This window comes from Ictidomys tridecemlineatus, chromosome 6 (genome assembly GCF_052094955.1).
Source record: "Ictidomys tridecemlineatus isolate mIctTri1 chromosome 6, mIctTri1.hap1, whole genome shotgun sequence".
Lineage (NCBI taxonomy): Eukaryota > Metazoa > Chordata > Mammalia > Rodentia > Sciuridae > Ictidomys > Ictidomys tridecemlineatus.
In genome coordinates, this window is record NC_135482.1 from 71,339,401 (window position 1) to 71,362,218 (window position 22,818).

Consider the following 22,818-nt stretch of genomic DNA (forward strand, 5'->3'; position numbering starts at 1 on the left):
AAAGGTCTACATGGTAAAGGTTTGCTCCCCTGAGAGAGATAAATGGGAGATGGTGGAGCCTTTAGGAGGTAAGTCTTATTGGGAAGTCTTTTAGGTCACTAGAGGCATGTTCTAGAAAAGAATAGTGGGACCCTAGTCCCTTCCTGGTTTTATTTTGTTTTTTTCCTCCCTGGCCTTGAAGTGAATGGTTTTGCTCTGCCACACCCAAAGCCTGTCATGATATGCTACCTCACCAAAGGACCAATCCATCTTGGACTAAAAACTCCCAAAGTGTAAACGAAGTTGATTATGTCAGGTGTTTGTTATAGTAATGGGAAGCTAAAAAACCTACTAACTAATACTGTAACACAAAATTAGGTTTTTCATGGTTTAATCCTTACATTCAAATGTAAGTAGTTTCCTTTAATATATGCCTTTCTATTTTCTAGATTTAAAAACATTATTCTGAGAAGAGATCTATAAACTTTACCAGGCCACTAACAAAACAAAAAGAGAATAAGAACTGATGCTTTATTGAACTAAAATGTAAACACAGAAAACAAACAGATAATTCCTAAAAGCCCTCATAAGGCATAAGGTATTGAGAGGAAGAAGAAGGTTTAAATTACTAACCAAGATAAGGCCAAGTTCATCATAAGAAAAGTATACCTGCATCCTGGGCAGATGGGATATGAGAATACAGAAAGGTTAATAAACTAGGAGGTGACTGGAAGAACACAAACACCAATCAACTGGAACTAAAAGGGAAAAAAAGGAGAGGGAAGAACCTATACAAAGTCTGGACAGGTTCTGTGATCTGGAAAAGAGAAAAGCAACCTAGGCTCCTCCTTGTCCAGAAAGAACCAAGCAGCCAGATAAGGAAAACACAGTTGAATATACCTGATCTGATCCTAAAAGCAATTGTATATAAACACCATCTCCCTACCTGCTTTCTACTGTTGAAACTATTGTGCCGGGGGAAAAAGCCTGTTTCATATTTACACACACAGAGAGATAGTATTAAATGAAAATGTCTGATTTTGTTTGGATGAGGATTTTGATCATCTTTACCTCAATTCCTGCCATCATCAGTGTTTTCAATCTTCATCTACATCTGTATTTCTTTTTGTTGTTGTTGCTTTATTTGGAGGGTTTTGTTTTGTTTTGTTTAGTATTAGGGATTGAACCTAGATGCACTTTACCACTGAGCTACATCCCCAGCCCTTTTTGCTTTTTTGTTTTGAAAAAGGGTCTTACTAAGTTGCTTAGAGCCTTGATAAATCACTGAGGCTAGTCTCAAACTTGCAATTCTCCAGCCTCAGCCTCCTGAGCCACTGGGATTACAGGCGTGCACCATCACACCCAGATCTACATCTGTATTTCTTTTTCTTTTTTGTTTTATATACATATAAATTATATAATAAAATATATAAATATATATATACTCTATAATACTAACTACTATCTTTCTGCTGCTCTGTGGCCTTTATATATCTTTATTTATTTTTATGTGGTACTGAGGATCGAACCCAGGGCCTCGCACATGCTAGGCAAGAACTCTACCACTGAGCCACAACTCCAACCCTACATCTGTATTTCTTAAATCTGGGTGTAAGGCTCATATGGTGAACTTTTAAACAACAATGATGTCCAGATTCCACCTATGGAGATGATTTAATTATCTGCAATGGGGCCTATGCATGGTATCAGAGCTCTGTAAGGGGCTGAGAATGTGGCTCAATGGGAGAGCATTGCTAGGCTCTGGGTATGGTGAGAGAGAGAGGGGGGGGGGGAAAGAGTTCTCTAGGTAATTTTTAATGTGCAGCTAAAATTGAGAGCCTCTAATACAATCACTAAGCCAAACTCTATCCTCAAAACTTTCTTGAACCTCAACTCTAATACCTTATACCAACCTTCTATTCCCATCAACACACTGATCCCCACCCTGAAGTTTATCATCTTGGAAAATCAATGCTCTATAATACCAACTACTATCTTTCTGCTGCTCTGTGGCCTTTAACCTTGCTAAGCCCTTCTTGTCTCTCATTCACTCACTTTTTAAATCTACTGTTCTTGTTTTAGCCTTACTACCTTTACTAATTATTAGCCCACATTACAGAATATATTACCTCAATAATTCTGTGCCAGATCCTTCAGTATCATCTTACGGGTTCATTATTCATCGTGCAATCTAAAATCAATACAACAACCTGCTTTCCCTCTTCTTTTATCATCTGGATTACTCAGGTAATAAAAGAACACAGTCCTGCAGATGGTACCCAGTTGGTGGCATACCCACACAGAAAATTATTTTATGAAGCTCTGAAATACTGCATTTAAAATACATAATGAAAGGGCTAGGGATGTGGCTCAAGTGGTAGTGCGCTCGCCAGGCATGCGTGCGGCCCGGGTTCGATCCTCAGCACCACATACCAACAAAGATGTTGTGTCTGCCGAGAACTAAAAAAAAAAAAAATATTAAAAATTCTCTCTCTCTCTCTCCTCAAAAAATAAAATAAAATAAAATAAAATATATAATGAAATATATGCTTGGCAGGAAGAGGAGGCTTAAAAAGCAATTAAGTAAAAAAAAAAAAAAAAAAAAAAGGTATCCCATTTCCCATCCCTGTGTTACTTATACAATCACCTATATCATATCCTTATCCAACCAGGTAAACTACAAAATAACTGTACCAAGTTTAAAAAAAAAAAAAAATGTTTTGTTTTTGTGTTTTTTTGTTTTTAAGATTAGAAACAAGGTCTACATGTCAATCTGGAAAGAAATGACATATGGTAATAATTAAGTCTATCCATCATCCTGAAATATGATAGGCCTCTTTATTCTTTCCATCTTAAATTACTTTGTATCAATCCTAACCTGAGTTGTAATCCAGGCCAAAACAACCCTGAAGATGACACTGTCCACCTAATAGTTGTCAGATTAAATAATCTACTATAAAGAGAAAACAGCTAACATATAAACAAACCCTTTTTATGATGTTTAATGAATCTACAATATGCCCACATATCATTACCACAAGCCCAATTCCCTGGTGCTTAGAATGGGGCTATACAAAAGTTCAAATTTACAATTTCTTGACCTTTCCCAAAACCCACCTAGGCCTCCCCAGAGGACTCTACAGAAAGAGTATGTACATTCACTTAATAAATATTGAGCTCCTATTAGGTATAGTGCTGGAAACAATAAGCAAAATAGCAAGCTCCTTGAGAAAAGGCCTAGAGCAACTGAGACAAGCAAGACAGAAAACAAGAAGCAACCTACCTGTCCCCCCACCCGCTTCCCGAGACACTCTCACTCACTGGCTAGGGTGCCTGACCAACCACAAGCAGACACTACTGCAGGATTCCAAAAAAGGGGCATTAACAGGTTACTATTCAAAGATAAAAGCTAACCTCTTCTAAAATGAAAGCCTACTCTAAATTTCATACATTCAATTCACAAACATTTTTAAGAACAGAGACAAATAAAAGACAGCCAATAGTAGGTACTCAAATATTTCTTGGTGAACAGATGGTTTGACACTCATAACTCAAATATTCTTCACTAATCTGATATAAACACTTTATTTTAGAAATTTAAACAAATATAACATTTTTGACATAAATAAAATGTTTCAACTTATTTTCAAACTTTTTGAAGATATTTTTCAATCTAGACTGGTAAATTTCTGGCACCTGAAGATACTGTTAACAGGTCAAGCTTTGATGTATCAGATTAAGACACTAGGTTCTGAATTATTCTATATGTAAGAGTAACTTACATTGGGGTGACTCCGAGGAGGTACTCGTTCTCTTGGAAGTCTTTCATAGTCATATCGTCCCTCAGACCACATTTCATCTCTTCTGTGAGCCACTAACCAAAAACAAAAACAAAAACAAAATATGGTTTTTATATTACTAGGAAGTATCAGAGAAAATAAAGTAGTAGTAAATTATTACAATCCAACACAAATATTTTCCAGACATCCTAAGGGAAAAAATATATAAGTTACAAAAAGGGAAAAAGTGATTAAAGCAATGTTTCTCCTAAACAATTTTGAAATTTTCTAAAAAACAAAGACAAAAAATCACTTTCCTTTTATTTTCAAGGTTATTTAAAGCTTCAAAGACACCAATTATATGAAGAGCCACAGACCACAAATACTTCATTCTCAGCTAGCAAAAAAAAAAATTAGGAAAATTCAGTTAAATAAATAATTTTTTTTAAAAAAGAGGCAGAGCTAGGGTTGTGGCTCAGTGGTACAGTGCTTACCTCGCATGCGTGGGGTACTGGGTTCAATTGTCAGCACTCACAAATAAAATAAAATAAAGGCACTGTGTCCATGTACAACTAAAATTTTAAAAAGTTTTTTAAAAAGGGCTGGGGATGTGGCTCAAGTGGTAGCGCGCTCGCCTGGCATGCATGCAGCCTGGGTTCAATCCTCAGCACCACATACAAAGATGTTGTGTCCGCTGAAAAACTAAAAATAAATAAATAAATAGATAGATAATTTTTAAAAAAGTTTTTTAAATAAATAAATAAATAAAAGAAAAGGCAGATCAGCAAAACCACTCCTTATTTACTGACAAGTAGTTTCTATAATATTAGTTTTTTGCTTTTCTACATTCTGCAGGTTTGTATCTCCTTCCTAGATGGTCAGTGAAGAATCTTTAATTGGGAAAAAAGTGTTAAATGAACAATCCTGTAAAAACACACTCAACAAATATTGACACAAACCACAATTATCTCTGACACAGACCCTCTTGAGTTTTTTTAATGTTGTAAATTTATTTTAATGCAGAGAACAGAAGAAAATAGAAACTGCAAAAAGGCAAAAGCCTAGGTAAACAAATAGGGTACAGGAAAACGGGTCACTTATATGAAACAGCAATACAGAAGATTAGAGATTAGCAAATCTTTTCTATAACAGACCAGACAAATATTTTTAGGCTTACCCTTATATCTGAAAAGATTACACTAGATATATAAGATCATTTTTATATTAAGAAAACTGACTTTGCTGGGAGCTGTGGCGCACACCTGTAATCCCAGCCACTCAGGAGGCTGGGGCAGGAAGATCAGGAGTTCAAAGCCAGCCTCATCAAAAGTGAGATGCTAAGAAACTCAGGGAGACTCTGTCTCTAAATAAAATATAAAATAGGGCTGGGGAATGTGGCTCATGCTTGAGTGCCCCTGTTATGGGCCAGGCTATAGGGGCAATGACCAGACTCCATTGTACCCTGAGACTCCATGTTATGTAAGAAATATTTCTCCCATGGGAACACCCCACCTCAGTACCCATCAACAGTTGCTTGGCATAGCATGTTTGGCAACACAAAATGGCAATTCTTTTTTTTTTTTTTAATTTTTTTTTAGTTGTAGTTGGACACAGTAGCTTTATTTTATTCATTTTTATTTTTTTTAAATAAAATCGAACCCAGGGCATCACCACGTGCTAGGCAAGCGCTCTACCGCTGAGCCAAAACCCTAGCCCCACAAAATGGCAATTCTTATACAATGTAAAATTGTTCTTTTTGGTTCCCATTTTTCTTGGACAATGTACCCTGACAGAAATTGATTGTCTAGACATTAATAACTATTCTTTAACTTGTATTCAACTAGGATCGTTTGACCCACTACCCTTTCTGCTTATGATTTTAGATCTCATACTGTTTGTTTATGGTTTTGAATCAGAGCAACAGCCACTTGTGATTTATGTGGTTTTGAAATATAAAGGTGTGCTCTAACCCTTGAAGGGGGTCAAAGGGTATAGACTTGCAGCCTGTCCCTTGGCCTGCCAGCTGGTGAATCTGGACCACCAGATGGTGAATAAATGTTCCATCTCCTGCTTTCAGACAGACTCAGTGATTTATTGCGATTTCGCCATAACACCCCTGAGTTCAATCCCCAGTATCCCACCCCACTACCTAAAGAAAATTAGCTTGAAAATACCTCATGTAGGGGCTGAGATCGTGGTGCAGTGGTAGAGTGCTCCCCTAGCACGTGAGAGGCCCTAGGTCCGATCCTCAGCACCACATAAAAAAATAAAATAAAGGTATTGTGTCCAACTAAAAAATTTTTAAAAATTAAAGAAAATATCTCATGTAGTTAAAGAAAATAAGAAGATAACGATGATGAAGAGACTGACTTCCTCTGTATGAAAATCCCTAGTTTTATATTTGGCAGAAAATGGTCTCAGCTTCAAAAGTAGTCTAAAAGTCGTGGTCATGATCATTAAATCACCAAAGGATGTGCTAATAAATTCACTATGTAAAAGCTTGATGGGGAACTTTCTAATGACTTCCCCTCAAAACTGTAAGGGGTATGTAAGCAAACTACAATTAAAAGAAAAAAACAGGATGTGGGGCCATCAAGAAAACTGTAAATCTGTCAAATATTCTTACCTTAAAAACAAAAATAAAAAAACAAAAAACCTAAATTGAGAAAGTGGCATGCAACTGCAGTCCCAGCTACTCAGGAGGCTCACTTGAGCTCAGCAGTTTGAGGCCAAACATTAAAAAAAAAAAAAAAAAAAAAAAAGGCCGCAGGGGGCCGTATAAATCTACATTTAAAAAAAAAAAGGCTAAGGGGGGGGCGGTATAAATCTAATCAAGCCTAAAGCTCTACCATGAAAGGATAAAGAAGGTGTTCCATCACAAAGATTAGGCTCCCTGCTAGCCCCCAGGGCACTGTCACTCTAGGCTATCATCCCAGTAATTTTGTAGTCTAAGGAAGGAGGATTCAAGAAGAGCCTGGGCAATTCTGCAAGACTTTGTCTCAAAATAAAAAAGGCCCAGGATATAGCTCAGTGGTAGAATGCCTCTGGGATCAATCCCCAGTAGTGGGGGAACAGTTAGGCTCTTAGATGCAACAGAGATTTTGTGAAGTGACTCACTTTACCTGACTGTGGAAGATAATATATATAGATTTCTTCTGATCAAGTTATAATTTTCTGCCTGGGAGTTTGAAAGATAACAGACTATTATTGCCATAACCTCAAATATTTTAATTACTTAAAGAATCAATCCACAATTCATGGAAGCTAAAAGAAAAAGTAGAGGAAAAAAAGTACGTCTACAGCCATCCTACCCTGAACATGTCCTATTTCCTCTATCTCAAAAGCTAAACAGGGTTGGGCCTGGTGCTCTAGGCTTTAAAAAAAAAAAAAAACTAGCAATTGGAATAAAGCAACAAACAAAAATACAAAAATACTAACATGCAGGAGTTCAAAAAGAACTGTCCAGGGGCTGGGGATGTGGCTCAAGCGGTATCGCGCTTGCCTGGCATGCGTGTGGCCCGGGTTCCATCCTCAGCACCACATACCAACAAAGATGTTGTGCCTGCCAATAATTAAAAAATAAATATTAAAATTCTCTCTCTCTCTACCTCTCTCTCTCTTTAAAAAAAAAAAAGAGCTGTTCAGAATATAAATCATCATTTGTAGAAGAATTAAACATGAAGAAACACATCAAGAAGCTAAAATCCAGATCCCTCAACAAATTGAAGTGAAAATCTAAATAAACATCAATTCATCAGAAGAGGGGTTATTGTTTAATGGGTATGAGATTTCAGTCTGGGAAGATAAAAAAGCTCTGGCGATGCTGGCAATGGTTCCATCAGTCCGAATGAAACTGAATTGCATTTTTAAACAATAGTTAAGGGCTGGGATTATAGCTCTGTGGTAGAGTGCTTGCCTAGGATATGTAAAGCTCTAGGTTTGTTTCTTAGCACCACATATAAAATAAATCTTTAAAAAGTTCATTGACAAGTAAAAATTTTTTTAAATAGTTAAAATAGTAAATCTGATATATATTTTACCACAATAAAGATTTTTTAATTATTATTAGTTGTTCAAAACATTACAAAGCTCTTGACATATCATATTTCATACATTTGATTCAAGCAGATTATGAACTCCCATTTTTACCCCGTATACATATTGCAGATTCACATCGGTTCCACATCCACTTCTTTACATACTGCCATACTAGTGTCTGTTGTATTCTGCTGCCTTTCCTGTCCTCTACTTTCCCCCCTCCCCTTCCTTCCCCTCTCCTCCCATCTTCTCTCTCTACCCCATCTACTGTAACTCATTTCTCTCTCATCTTTTTCCCCTTTCCCCTCACTTCCTCTTATATGTAATTTTGTATAACAATGAGGGTCTCCTTCCTTTACCATGTAATTTCCCTTCTCTCTCTCTTTCCCTCCCACCTCTCGACCCTGTTTAATGGTGATCTTCTCATGCTCTTCCTCCCTATTCTGTTCTTAGTTGCTCTCCTTATATCAAAGATGACATTTGGTATTTGTTTTTTAGGGATTGGCTAGCTTCACTTAGCATAATCTGCTCTAGTGCCATCCATTTCCCTGCAAATTCCATGATTTTGTCATTTTTTAGTGCAGAGTAATACTCCACTGTGTATAAATGCCACATTTTTTTTATCCATTCATCTATTGAAGGGCATCTAGGTTGGTTCCACAGTCTAGCTATTGTGAATTGTGCTGCTATGAACATCGATGTAGCAGTATCCCTATAGTACACTCTTTTAAGGTCTTCAGGGAATAGTCCAAGAAGGGCAATAGCTGGGTCAAATGGTGGTTCCATTCCCAGCTTTCCCAGGAATCTCCATACTGCTTTCCAAATTGGCCGCACCAATTTGCAGTCCCACCAGCAATGTACAAGTGTACCCTTTTCCCCACATCCTTGCCAGCACTTGTTGTTTGACTTCATAATGGCTGCCAATCTTACTGGAGTGAGATGGTATCTTAGGGTGGTTTTAATTGCATTTCTCTGACTGCTAGAGATGGTGAGCATTTTTTCATGTACTTATTGATTGATTGTTATGTCCTCCTCTGAGAAGTGTCTGTTCAGGTCCTTGGCCCATCTGTTGATTGGCAGAACTAACATCATCAAAATGATGATATTACCAAAAGTTCTCTATAGGTTTAATGCAATGCCAATCAAAATCCCAATGGCATTTCTTGTAGAAATAGATAAAGCAATCATGAAATTCATATGGAAAAATAAAAGACCCAGAATAGCAAAAGCAACTCTAAGCAGGAAGTGTGAATCAGGAGGCATAGCGATACCAGATTTCAAACTATATTACAGAGCAATAGTAACAAAAACAGCATGGTACTGGTACCAAAACAGGTGGGTGGACCAATGGTACAGAATAGAGGACACGGAGACTAATCCACAAAGTTAAAACTATCTTATATTTGATAAAGGGGCTAAAAGCATGCAATGGAGGAAGGATAGCATCTTCAACAAATGGTGCTGGGAAAACTGGAAATCCATATGCAACAAAATGAAACTGAATCCCCTTCTCTTGCCATGCACAAAATTTAACTCAAAATGGATCAAGGAGCTTGATATCAAATCAGAGACTCTGCATCTGATAGAAGAAAACGTTGGCTCCGATCTACATATTGTGGGGTCGGGCTCCAAATTCCTTAATAGGACACCCATAGCACAAGAGTTAATAACAAGAATCAACAAATGGGACTTACTTAAACTAAAAAGTTTTTTCTCAGCAAGAGAAACAATAAGAGATGTAAATAGGGAGCCTACATCCTGGGAACAAATTTTTACTCCTCACACTTCAGATAGAGCCCTAATATCCAGAGTACACAAAGAACTCAAAAAATTAAACAACAATAAAGATTTTTTAAGAAAACAAAAAACACGAATTTACCTGGCATCAAAATTCTAATCACATAATAAAGTTTGCTGCATTTCCTACATCTAGTTATCAATTCTGCAAGGCATCAACCTGTACAGTATTCTTAATTTCTACAAGAAACAAGTAGCCTCCATCTAACAGACATCACACTAGTGCTACTACAGTATCAACTCCTACAGTTAATCCTGTAACAACTTTATCTGACTCCATACCCAAGGACACCCCAAGAGTATGTAAGCACCTCATGAAGAGCTACAAAAATCAGTTGCAAGTTGAAGCGTTTAATAAATAAATTCTCTTCATCTTAATAAGTTCACTTTTAAAAGCTTTTTCTTAAAATTTCAATTTTTATACATATAGTGAATAATTTAATGAAAGGAAGCTTATTTTATCAATACAATAGTTAAACTGCTAAACTTTCTATAAATTCAGTGCTAAAATATAGAAGTCACAGTATAATGCCAGTGCATGCCTGTAATCTCAGCTACTCAGAGGCTGAGAGAAGAGAATCCCATATTCAGTTCAACTTGTGCAACTAAACAAAATACTAGTTCAGTGGTAGCAATCGCCTGTCACATATGAGGTCCTGAGTTCAATCCAATCCCGATCACTGGGGTGAGGGGTAGGCTATAAAGTAATCTCCTGTAATCAATTATTTCATTTTTGAAAACTTCTATCTTCCGGTGAGTACACTACAATACTAAATTAACAATTAACATCTTCAGAGAATCTGCAAGTATTTAGTTTTTAAACGTATTATTTACCATAACTACCTATGCTTTTACAAATGAGCAGTATTGGAATGTTTTATCTTTAATCAAATTACTTAGTAATTTCATATATATATATATCCAAAATAAAGAATATAAAAATAGAATGCATAATAACTGTCAAATTAAACAGGGCTTGATTTTGGCAAGATAAATCGCATCCACTAACACAAAAAATTTTAAAATCAAACAGCTCTGGTAAGGCCCCATGACAAAACATTGAATTCTCTCATCCTTAAGAAATCTATAATTGAGTAAGGCAGGAATATAAATAAGAAAGATTCCATAAGCAATTCTGTACTGTTATTTAAACTAGAAAGACAGTTTGATTACGTAGAAAAGAAAAAACACTGGGCTGTAAGATGGACCTGAAGGTGGATCTTAAATGAAGGTAGCAGAAAACAAAACAGAGGAGGAGATGATAATGCAATTAGGGGAGAAAATTATTAGAATAATTAGGGGAGAAAATATGCTAACATTACCTTACATTCAAAGGAAGTTTGGTACAACTTTCTGATTAGCAGTATATTCTCCAGATTTACAAAGGAGATCCATCCCACAACCTGTTAGCTAAATTTATATAAAGGTATTCAGACTCCCAGTGAGTGATTCTGCTACTTACTGTGTCATCAATTCACTAAGTCTCCTCACATTAATGGAGTCTCAAAAGTATTCCAGTAAAATTCTCTAGTTCAACAGGTTATGTAAACTGAATACAACAGAAAATGGAAGGACTCTCAACATCACAATTAGAGAACAGAATTAGAATCCAATGTGGAAAATGAAGACTTCATTTAGAAGTATGCATTAACTGGTTCCAAATTCTAAAAAACAAACAAACAAACAAAAATTCCCTCTCATGCTATAATTAATAAAGAAGGTAAGTTTAATATACCATCATGGGTTTTAATTCCAGAAAGAAAATAAGCATCTCCTAGAAGTGTCCACTGAGTTAACTTCAACAGAGGGCTGAGGAAGGGAGGACTGCCATTCCAAGTAAAAGCAGCCAGGAAATTCAGAAAACAAAATCAGGGCAACATCCTTGTGTCAAGCCACTCACACTTTGAGCCCGAGAGGTGCATGCCTATAATCCCACCAACTGGGGAGACTGAGGCAAGACAATTCCAAGTTCAAGGCCAGTCTCAGCAAATTCAAGGTCAGCTTAAACAACTTCTTAAGACAACTTAAGAAGACTGTCTCAAAATTTAAAAAGGCATGGGGTGGGGGTGGGGATATAGCTCAGTGGTAAAGCGATCCTGGGTTCAATTCCCAGTACCTCAAAGAAAAAAAAAACGCATTTGGATCCAAAGTTAAGGTGATAATACTGGTTTTTTCATGTTATTCAAACCAGCTTTAGTAGCAATTTAGGAAATAAAATAACTGCATTTTGATCTAGTAAACTTCCATTATTAAACATACTCAGCACAATTTTCCTTCCTTCCCAAATTCATTCCCTTCATTTTTTATTTTCACCCAGCAGCTATTTTGACAGCCAACTACAGTTAGTGAATAGCAAAGTTTCATTTAACCTCATACTTTAGATGTACTTTTTGCACTGACAAGATTAGAATGTTCTCCAGATACCTGCAGAATTAATTTACTACAATGACACTTCTTAATGTCCTTTTAGTATGACGTAACAACCAGATCCCCCAATCTTGCTTTTTCATAATACTAATCATCTAGGCTACTATATAATTTACATTTAATGCACATTATTGATTCTGTACTACTAGAAACATGAGCTATATGAATCTCTATTGTTCACTGATTAAGCCCCTAGAAAAGTTAGCACAAAGGCCAGACAAGGGGCACGTGCTGTAATCCCAGTGGCTCAGGATGCTGAGGCCGAAGGATCACAAGTTAAAAGCCAGCCTCAGCAACTTAGCAAGGTGTTAAGCAACTCAGGAGATTCTGTCTGTAAATAAAATACAAAAAAGAGCTGGGGTGTGGCTCAGTGGTTAAGTGCTCCTGGGTTCAATCCTCCCAAAAAAGAAAATTTTGCAAATAATATATACTCAGAATTCAGAGTGCATTTACTAATGCTAAGAAAATGATTCTTCTAAATAAATAACTCCATATTTCCACTTCCATCTCAGCTCCTTTCAAGGTAATGCTCCACACCTTCAATTCAATATGCCAAAACAGTTCTTCACACTTCTCAGAAAACTACTTCATCTCCTGTCTTCCCTATTTTGGTCAATGATACCAACCAGGAAGACAATAAGGAGAGCTTGATCTATTTAAAAGTGACACTGTAAAACATGAAAGCATTCTGCCACTTTTTCCACAAAAAGAAAGTTAAAATCTCTCTTAGCTTTTCTTTGATTCACATTTCATATGTAATGTTGTGTTATTTGTAAAGAGCTCCACCTTAACTGAAATAAGACTCTGCCTCCCACCTTACTCCATGTTAGAATGGCTCCAAAATAGGCTAGACTTCAGCTCATTTATAGTTGTGTTCAAAAGACTGATTATTGTTGCAAAGATTACTGTGATATCAGAGAATATAATATATAACCAAGTAAAGGTTCAAGAGTATAAATATCATTTTTCTTGGTTCATAGCTATGACACAAACTGAATATGTTTTTGTTCTGTTAATTTCATTTTGTACTTTCCTTGTAAACTTTATAATTGTTATCTTTCAGTGTTTTGTAGAGATACTTCTTATTTTAAAAATTTTTAAAAAAATAAAACCTGGGTTAATCTGAAATAATAAGCCATCACCAGATAGTACATAATACTGACTTCCAGTACTAATGCTAACCCCAGTTAAATGAAAGGGGTAACTATAAAATTATAGATATTGAAGTCATAACCTATTAAACTGGCTTGCTGGCTGTTTATTTTTTATTTTTTATTTTTTTTAATTTTTAATATTTTTTAGTTCTCGGCAGACACAACATCTTTGTTGGTATGTAGTGCTGAGGATCAAACCCGGGCCACACGCATGCCAGGCGAGCGCGCTACTGCTTGAGCCACATCCCCAGCCCCTTGCTGGCTGTTTAAAACCAAAAACTTGGAGACCAAAGTAAATGAAGTAAAAAGGCCAAGGAAAATGCAGCTAACATTTTGGCTCTTGCCCCCTAAGTTCAGCTGGACCCAAAGAACGATGGGACCCCTTTGTGGGCTCTGCAACTCTGGTGAGTCACTTATCTGTGGATCAGGGAGATCAAGAGGACCCTAGAGAACAGGAAGCCAGTGCACATACTGCAATGAAGACGAGTCATTGGACATGAAAATGTCCCTGATGCTTCCAAGAAACGCCACATATGGTCAGCAGGACCCTGACCCATCCTGGCAGATGGCACCATTTGGTAAAGGAACACTAAAGGAGCCAGGAGGCTTCTTTGCACATGTCCCCAAGAGTGATATCTGAGAAATCTCAGCTGACTCTAAGAATAGATAGGAACAAAGTTAGTTTTGACCAACTTGGTCTTAAACACCTAGCGAGGTAGTATAGTTTAAACACAGTCCTACATGGACATTTACAAGGAAAACCAACTTTTTTTTTAATGTAACTTAAGTTTTTACACTTGTGTCAGCCATACCAAAAGTAAGTAAAGCTGAAGGCTGTAAAGGAAAAGTTCTTGATAATAACAATCATAAGAATTACAAACTTTTCCTCAGTTAATTTGAGTCTGATTTTATAGTCCTACAAATCTTCCTAACCTCCTATATTGATGAACTTCATCTGTTTTTAACTGATATGATTATGAGTTCCTGTCCTCATCGTTTTCAGAGACTGGCTGAAATAGTAATTGTTTCTGTTCTAATTATTTACAAAAATGTAATGCTTTGCTGTCTTTATTGTTGTCTTAGCATAATCCCTGCCTTTTGCATATGCCTTGTCCAGTCACCTGCCATCTGCCACTGTGGACCTCTGGACTGCTCTTGATGCTGAATGCCCTTAACTCTCCAAGCCTCATCTGATAGAGAACAAGGACTCTGGGTTACTTTCCCCAACTTCACCCCATTTTAGCAGGAAGCAGCTTGGAGATGTCATTGCCCACTTTCCATAGAAATGGAAGCTAGAAATTGACAGTGTGGAAATGTAACAGGGGTTCACTGGATGCTTTGACTATATCCCTTCTGCTTTGAAACTTACATATATTTTTTCTTTTCCCCAACCTTCTTCTCCCTGATCTTCTTTTCCCTAAACTTCTCTTTCTTGATCTTCTCCATGATCTTCTTTTCCCTAACCTTTTCCTTCCTGATATTTTCTCTTATCTACCTTTTTCTAACCACCTCCTCCCTGATCTTTTCCCTGAAGTTCTCCTTGATCTTTCCTCCCCAATCTCATTTTCTCAGAATCACCTCTTTAAAAAACCCTGTTCCTGCTGATGGGTAAAAACACAGGGTTTGGGACAGATGAAACACAGGGGATTCCTGTCTTAAAAAAAAAAAAAAAAAGATACCAACCAGTACTCCCAGGCCCAAATCAGAAACCTGAATCATACAAAACTCAAAACTTTCATATCTAAATAATCACTAAATCCAGTTATTTCTATAAGTTCAATAAAGGACAGATAGCTATATTTATTCAAACTGCTAGCAAATTGCTTATTCTGCATGGATGCCATTATTTCTCAATAGCACACCTTTACCTCTGCCTAGAATATTTATCTGCCTTCATCTTTCCATGTCAAGAGTCATCTCAAATATCACTTTTGTTGCATTTTCCTAAAACAGAACTGTCCTTTCTTTGTACCCCTCAAAACATCCTACTACATTAGTACTACATAACACCATATTCTATTTAATTTGCTTCCTTTCCACCCTACCAAACTAAACACCACTGCAAAGGCACACAATTGCACATTTGTGTTGTTCCCTCTCCTTAGCAAAGTATTTATTACAAGCCAAACTAATAGTTCATGTGACCACCACCTAAGAACCTATATAAGAGTTTGTACCTTTTAATTATTCAGAAAACATTTTGTTAGTAATGTTGTACTATGATTCCTGCCATACTTCTCAAGACACTAATATTACTTCGCTTTTGAGCAAAAAATATCAATGATAGGCGTCTAGCTCTAGCATCTAAAGCAGTCATTCTCAACCCTGACTGCACACTAGATCTAAAGAGCTTTTAAAAATAATGCTACCTAGCAGGGTACAGTGGCACATGCCTTTAATCCCAGCTACTTGGGAAGTTGAGGCCAGAAGATATAAAGTTTGATGCCAGCTTGGGCAATCTAGCAAGATTCTATCTTCAAACAAAATATAAAAAGGGCTAAGGGTATACCTCCATGATACAGTACCTCAGGTTCAATTCCCAGTACTGGAAAAAAAAAAGAAAGAAAGGAAAAGTAATCCATATGGTATTGACTGCACTATCCTCAGTACCACAAAAAAGGTATAAATTAAGTAACATAAAAATTTGTATAGCTGAAGTAACAGGTTAAGATGTTGGCATATTTTTAGGCAACCAACATATGAATCCATAGGAGAAGCAGACAGATACTATGCTTGTGTATGTATATGTGTGTGTGTAAAAAAAAAAAATATATATATACATATATATATGTTTTATATATATATATATATATATATATATAAAACATTAAGAAGAAAATTTTGTTGCATTTAAATTTACCATCTAACAGAACTTCAAAATTTGAGTAAGGATTCTTTAAAATTTAGAAAGATTTTTAAATTTAATTCTTTTTTTTTTTTAAAGAGAGAGTGGGGGGGGGGAGAGAGAGAGAGAGGAGAGAGAATTTTTAATATTTATTTTTTTTTAGTTCTCGGCGGACACAACATCTTTGTTGGTATGTGGTGCTGAGGATCGAACCCGGGCCGCACGCATGCCAGGCGAGCGCGCTACCACTTGAGCCACATCCCCAGCCCAAAATTTAATTCTTAAAGCCAGGCACAGTGGCACATGCCTATAATCCCAGTTACTTGAGAGGGTAAAGCAGGAAAATCCAAAATGTGAGGCCAGCTTGGGCAATTTAGTGAGACACTGTTTCAAAAAAACAAGGCGAGGTGGGTAGTAGAGTATCCCTGGGTTCAATCTCCAATGCCACAAAAGAATAAAATTTAATTTAAAAATAATACCACCTAGGCCCTACACTCTGAAATACTGTAAGCGACCAGGTGGAGGCTACCCAGGGTCCCCTAACAATGTAAGGAAAGCCAAGGTCCCAGGGCTGTCCAAGGATATGAGGACAGCTCTGTGCAGGACCAACAAGGGCATGGTATAGAGCAGGCTCTGGATGACCTCTGTCTTTCCACATCCACTCACCTGCACAAAATGGGTCTCTCCAACTCATCTTAGGGATAGGTGGGAGGATCCTTGTGTTCAGGCTGGGGGAATGGAGGCCAAAGAGGCTGATCATTTACCCAGGTGGATGAATGGCAAAGAGATCCCTGAGTCCTCTTACTAAGCCCCCTTCTTCTCTAGGTTCTCCTACCCTCTCTCAGCCCTCATACCATCCTATCTTTGCTGGGCCCCTTCAGAGCAGCCGTTCTCTTCACTAATTTTTTTCAAATCTTAAACTCATCTCAGGCTGAGGTCAACTGATTTAAAGCAAGTAAATACATTTCTGACAGCCTAAATTGAAACATTAGGGAGATTTTAAGAATTGACTTGAATCTGAAAACTGCATAATGATATTTCTACTTTAAAATGTTTAAAATTCCAGGGAACTAAATAAAAATAAATTTAAAAAATAATTAGTTAAGGTCTTAGGGGGAATTAGCACGATACCAACTAATATGGTCAAAATAGAACAAAGGACCTACCAGAATTCAGTACTGTTTAGTATTCAGAGGTAAAAGCAGGTATAGATGTAGTTATCAATGTTTTAAGACAGTTAAAAATGTTTAAAAATAGAATCTTGAGAGGTCGCTTAAATGTGAATGAACAATAATGAATTGCAGAATCTAAGGAAAGAAAAAAGTATTAGGGAGACATGTTTTTTTAAAACAAAACAAAACAACAACAACAACAAAAAAAAAAAAACCCAGAATTGACCAAAGCAGATTCACATGGCAAGGAATAGGGGGAAAAGCCTACTTAGGTATTCAGCAAGTTTTCATTTCCTCCTGTATATGCAAGAATCTGTGCAACTGAGTTTCAAAACATGTAAACACCTTACCCACACAATCTTAAAAAAAGAGATACTATCTCTCACTTTCCAAAAACTGTGGAACCTCTGAAAAGCTTAAATTCCAGGATTCATTGAAGCCTGGAGACAGACTCTGGCATGCATGACTTTAAGGTTTAAGCTCTTTCCAACAGTATCATACTGCTTCACAAAGGAAACAGGCAAGGACAGAGAGAACAAATTCAAGGTCATTAAATAGTACCAAAGCAAAATTCTAGACATGAAGCCCACTACAGACCTCTAAGCCTGGAAATAATGTGAGGAGGGAGAGTGTCAATAGAACACATTAACCTGGCTATACACAAAATGGATTAGAGAAGAAGCTGGGGGTAGGGAGATCACTGATTGCTCCCATTATGAATTATATAACAAAATTTTTAAAGTACTGCATTCTTTACTTTTCAGAAGTCACTGCCTATTCAATGCTTTAATAATACTTCTTTTAGGTACACTCATACATTACTGGTGGGACTACATATTGGTGCATCCACACTGGAACGCAACATGGAGATTCCTCAGAAAACTTGGAATGGAAACACCATTTGACCTAGTTATTCTGTTCCTTGGCATATACCCAAAGGACTTAAAATCTGCATACTCTAGTGACAGAGCCACATCAATGTTTATAGCCACTTACTTCACTGTAGTTAAGCTATGGAACCAACCTAGGCACCTTCAACAGATGAATGGATAAAAAAAATGTGGCTCATATACATTACACATTCACACACACACAACTGGAATATTACTCAGTCACAAAGAAGAATGGATAGAGAAGAATAAAGCCAGGCACAGTGGCACACGCCTATAATCCCAGCAGCTTGGGAGGCTGAGGCAGGAGGATCAAGAGTTCAAAGCCGGGGCTGGGGATGTGGCTCAAGTGGTAGTGCGCTCGCCTGGCATGCGTGCGACCCAGGTTCGATCCTCAGCACCACATACAAAAAAAAGATGTTGTATCCGCCGATAACTAAAAAAATAAATATTAAAATTCTCTCTCTCTCTCCTCTCTCACTCTCTCTTTCAAAAAAAAAAAAAAAACAGTTCAAAGCCAATCTCAGCAAAAACAAGGTACTAAGAGACCCTATCTCTAAATAAAATACAAAATAGGGATAGGGATATGGCTCAGTGATTGAGTGCTCATGAGTTCAATCCCTTGTACCAAAAAAAAGAGAGAGAGAGAGAATGATAGTATGGCTTCTGTCAATAAATGGATGGAACTGGAGACTATCATGCTAGGTGAAATAAACCAATTCTAAAAAACTAAAAGCCAAATGTTCTGATATGTGCATGTTAACATACAATAAGAGAAGGAGGGAGGTAATGGAAGTTTACTGAATTAGAAAAAGGGGAATGAAGGGAAAAGTTGGGGGATGGGAATAGAAAAGAGTAGAATAAATCGTTCATAACTTTCCTGTGATTATTTATGAATATATAACCAGTGTAACTCCACATCATGTACAAGCACAAGAATGGGAAGTTATACCCCATGTATGTATAATGTCAAAATACACTCTAATGTATATCTAAAAAGAACAAATAATTAAAAAATATATATTTCATTATAAATTTTAGCCAAGCATGGTGGCACATGCCTGTAATCCCAGCTATTTGGGAGTTTTAAGGCAAGAGTATCATAAATTAGAGATAGGCCTGGGTAATTTAATGAGACCCTGTCTCAAAATTATAAATAAAAAGGACTGGAGATGTAGCTTGCCTAGCATGTCCAAACCCTAAGTTGAATTCCCAGCAACAGGAAAAAATTAAAACTTTTAGTTCAGAATAGAATGGTCATTACAGAGGCTGGGGAGGAGGAATGGAGAGAGAAGGATGGGAGGGTAAAGGTTGATAGATGGATACTAAGTTATAGTTACACAGGAGCAAGAAGTTCTGGTGTGCCTACAGAAAACAATAGTAGACTATACATTTCAGAAAGCTAGAAGAAAGAATTCTGAAAATTTTTACCATAAAGAAATGATAATTGTTTGAGGAGATAAATGTTTAGCTAGATTTAAACATAACAACATATACATGTATCAAAACATAACATGGTACTCCCAATACAAAAAATTTTTATATTTTTAATGTGTAAGTTTAAAAATGCATTTAGTTTAAAAAAAACTTTTTTATTTCATTAACTTAGATTTGTGACTGTATTTCATTAATTAACTTAGATTTGTGACTGTCCACTATGATAAATGAAATTACACAAGTAGACAAAAATGCCAGATGTCTGCCTAAGTATAATATTTATAAATCTAAACCTTATTTCACATCTTACTTCACACCTAGATGAAGTTAAAGGCTATTTGGTCAGCCTCCTTTCAGTATTTTACCTTCCATTTTACCTAAAAAAAAAAAAAAGAAAAAAAACTTAACTATTAATATGTATTCTTAATGTGTGCTTTCCTTTTTTTTTCTTTCTTTCTCTTTTTAAACTGGGGATTGAACCCAGTAGTACTCTACCACTGAACTACATTCCCAGTAAAAAACAGATCTCAGTTTCCTAGTATGGCCTTGAACTTTTAATACTTCTGCCTCAACCTCCCAAGTCACTGGGATTACGGGTGATGTGTTATCAAACCCAGCAATTTATGCTATCCTTAAGAATCCAAATAGTTTCTTATTAATTAAGCCTAATAAATCCAAATTCCTGTCTTTCAAATGCCTACTTCTACCATCTCCTACTCTTCCCCAAAAGCATTATTCATGCCATTCTCCTGTGACACAAAATAGGATATTCTATACTATAATTGAGTTATTTTCCAAACCAAAACACCTTCTTCCATTCTATCATTCAACTTCCAACCATACCTCAAGGCCTAATTCACAATCTGCTATTCTCTACAAAATCCATTATCTAAAATTTACAGCACTTAATACAGATTCCAAACTGATGAATGACAAGTCACCTGTGACTTTATCTGGCTTGTGGTTTTTTTTGTTGTTGTTGTTTGTTTGTTTTAAACCAAGATTTTATTCCATTAACAATATTATTAAAAAACTTAGAAATAGGACCGGGGGGTTGTGGCTTGGTGGCAGAATGCTTGCCTAGAATACATGAGGCACTGGGTTTGATCCCTGGCACCACATTAAAAATAAATAAAATCAAATAAAGGTATTGTGTCCATCTACAAGTAAGAAAATATTTTATAAAAATTTGAGAGTAGTGTTTTAAAAAAAAAAACCACATTTTTCCCAACATTCCTTGAACAGATTAAATGTTCTGACAACACTAGGATCATATTCTTACAAGTCACAATTATCTATAAGTCACAATTAACTGAATAGCAGTTGATTCCTTCCCCCAGGTTCTTTTCTTTTTTTTTTTTAAGAGAGAGTGAGAGAGGAGAGAGAGTGAGAGAGAGAGAGAGAGAGAGAGAGAATTTTTTTAATATTTATTTATTTTTTTTTAGTTCTCGGCGGACACAACATCTTTGTTGGTATGTGGTGCTGAGGATCGAACCCGGGCCGCACGCATGCCAGGCGAGCGCACTACCGCTTGAGCCACATACCCAGCTCTCCCCCAAGTTCTTTACATATTAATTTTAAGTGCCTTGACCATTGAAACCATACCTTCAGCATCTACAATCATTCAAGAACTACCTGACTGCCTATTATGCACCAGTAACTGTATTAGATATTGAAATTACAAAAATGAAAACAAGCACAGTCTCTCCTTCACAGCCTAGCTTAGCAGATAGGCAAATAGAGAAACATTTAGAATACATGTGATAAGCTCTAAAAGCTAAGCAGAGAGCATTTAAGGAAGGTAAAGAAAATTAACTCTAAGAAGTTAGGAAACGCCCTCAAATAAAGTGACAGCAAGAATAGGAGTTATCCAGAAAGAGGTAGGTGGGGACAGGGAAACCAATTGTCCAAATAGAGAAAAGAGCCTTTCCAAAGACACTGAGGAGATAAAAAAGTATTTTGAGGTAATGAAATTAGTTCAATATGGCAAGAGTCACTGCCAACTTTCAATGTTATCAAAGAAAGGACTCAATTGAAATGATTAGTAGGAAAAACCACGTGTTAATAAAGGTCAGGAAATGAAACAACCTCAGTAAAAAGGCTGAATATGTAAATGAGCAAAAGCAGAAAAAAGGTTTGAGAGAGCACAGGATGGGTGCTGAGGGGTTAGATGCTTAAGAAAACCAAGAGCAGTGACAGTCTAAATCACGGGAAAAGAAACACAAAGCAGCAGAAGATAAGGGATTATAGCATAGAATACCAAAGGGGCTTACATCTTGGGCGATAACCAAGGATAACTGGGATGTGAAGCATGATAGGTTTGGCTGGCCACAGTTTGCCAAGAGAATTAGTACCAGCGGTCCTTTGGTGGACGCCGAGGCATTCAGGCCTCGCAAAATTCAGCTGCGCCCTGGATGGATTGCACTTCCGTCTCTCCAGAAGACATCAGCTTCAGTCTGGATGGACTGTGCAGGCTCCAGGACAGGCTGTGGGTTCCAAGCTGCTGGCACGCAGGCTCCCAGGGAGTAGTTAGAGGCCTGATCTGTATGTGCTGGTGGGTAGAAGTTAAGTATAAACTACCTTGCATTATTTTGATTTTGTCAGTAGGAATGATGGGCCCGTTACGACCTCTTAGAGAAAAAGCTGTTCGTGCCCATTACAGATCGGGAGGGCGAGGGGGGGAGGCAGGGGGGAGGGGCCAAGAAGTTCAACATACCAATCAAGATTAGTCATTCTGTGAATCCAACTTTCCCAGAGTTGGCCTTGTCTCCCCGACTACACTGAAATCACCGCCACGAGGGAACAAAAAAAAAAAAAAAAAAAAAAAAAGGCCTGGTTTGCAATTTTTTGTTGTTGTTATTTCCTAAAGTGCCTAAAACCGAGGTGAGTACGTCGAACACATTCAATAAAATTGCCGATTTCTTAACTGATGTTTGTTTAGTCACTTAGGTCACCTAGCTCAGTACTCTTTTTGCATATTAGAATACTAAAGAGAAGCGAATACCTAACTTAGACTCGATACTTTCCTTTATTCCAAAATCCACTGCGTCTCTCCACCCTCAATCGCAAGGGCAGAACTGTTGCACGACTGAAATGCAGCAGGAGACTCCAGGTTCCTCAGCGGGAACCACCCGCCAGCTCCCCCGAGGCGTAGCTGCCAGCTCACGTGTCCCGTCACCTCTAGCAAAAGTAAAATGCGCTCACCTACTCTGGGCCGCCGGGAGACACCGCGAACGTAGCCGTCCGCTCGCCGCCGCTATCCTAAGGAAGCACTTCCGGCGCGCGCTGTGACATCACTGA

General features: G+C 37.2%; 1 protein-coding gene across 20 annotated transcripts in view; it reads right to left on the minus strand.

Annotated features, from left to right (window-relative positions):
* The window catches only part of Pphln1 (periphilin 1), a 157,322-nt gene that overhangs the window by 78,571 nt on the left and 55,933 nt on the right, over positions 1–22,818 (minus strand). For 5 of the 20 annotated variants that reach the window (XM_013358489.4, XM_078014867.1, XM_078014862.1 and 2 more), the window contains exon 2: positions 3,762–3,853. In XM_013358489.4, the coding sequence (XP_013213943.1) occupies positions 3,762–3,833 (72 nt within the window). In that variant the 5' untranslated portion in view covers positions 3,834–3,853. Of the gene's footprint in view, positions 1–3,761; positions 3,854–7,196; positions 7,308–21,791; positions 22,070–22,234; positions 22,299–22,722; positions 22,817–22,818 lie in introns of those variants that run through there. The other 15 variants (XM_013358487.4, XM_013358486.4, XM_013358482.4 and 12 more) reach the window with 11 other exon arrangements.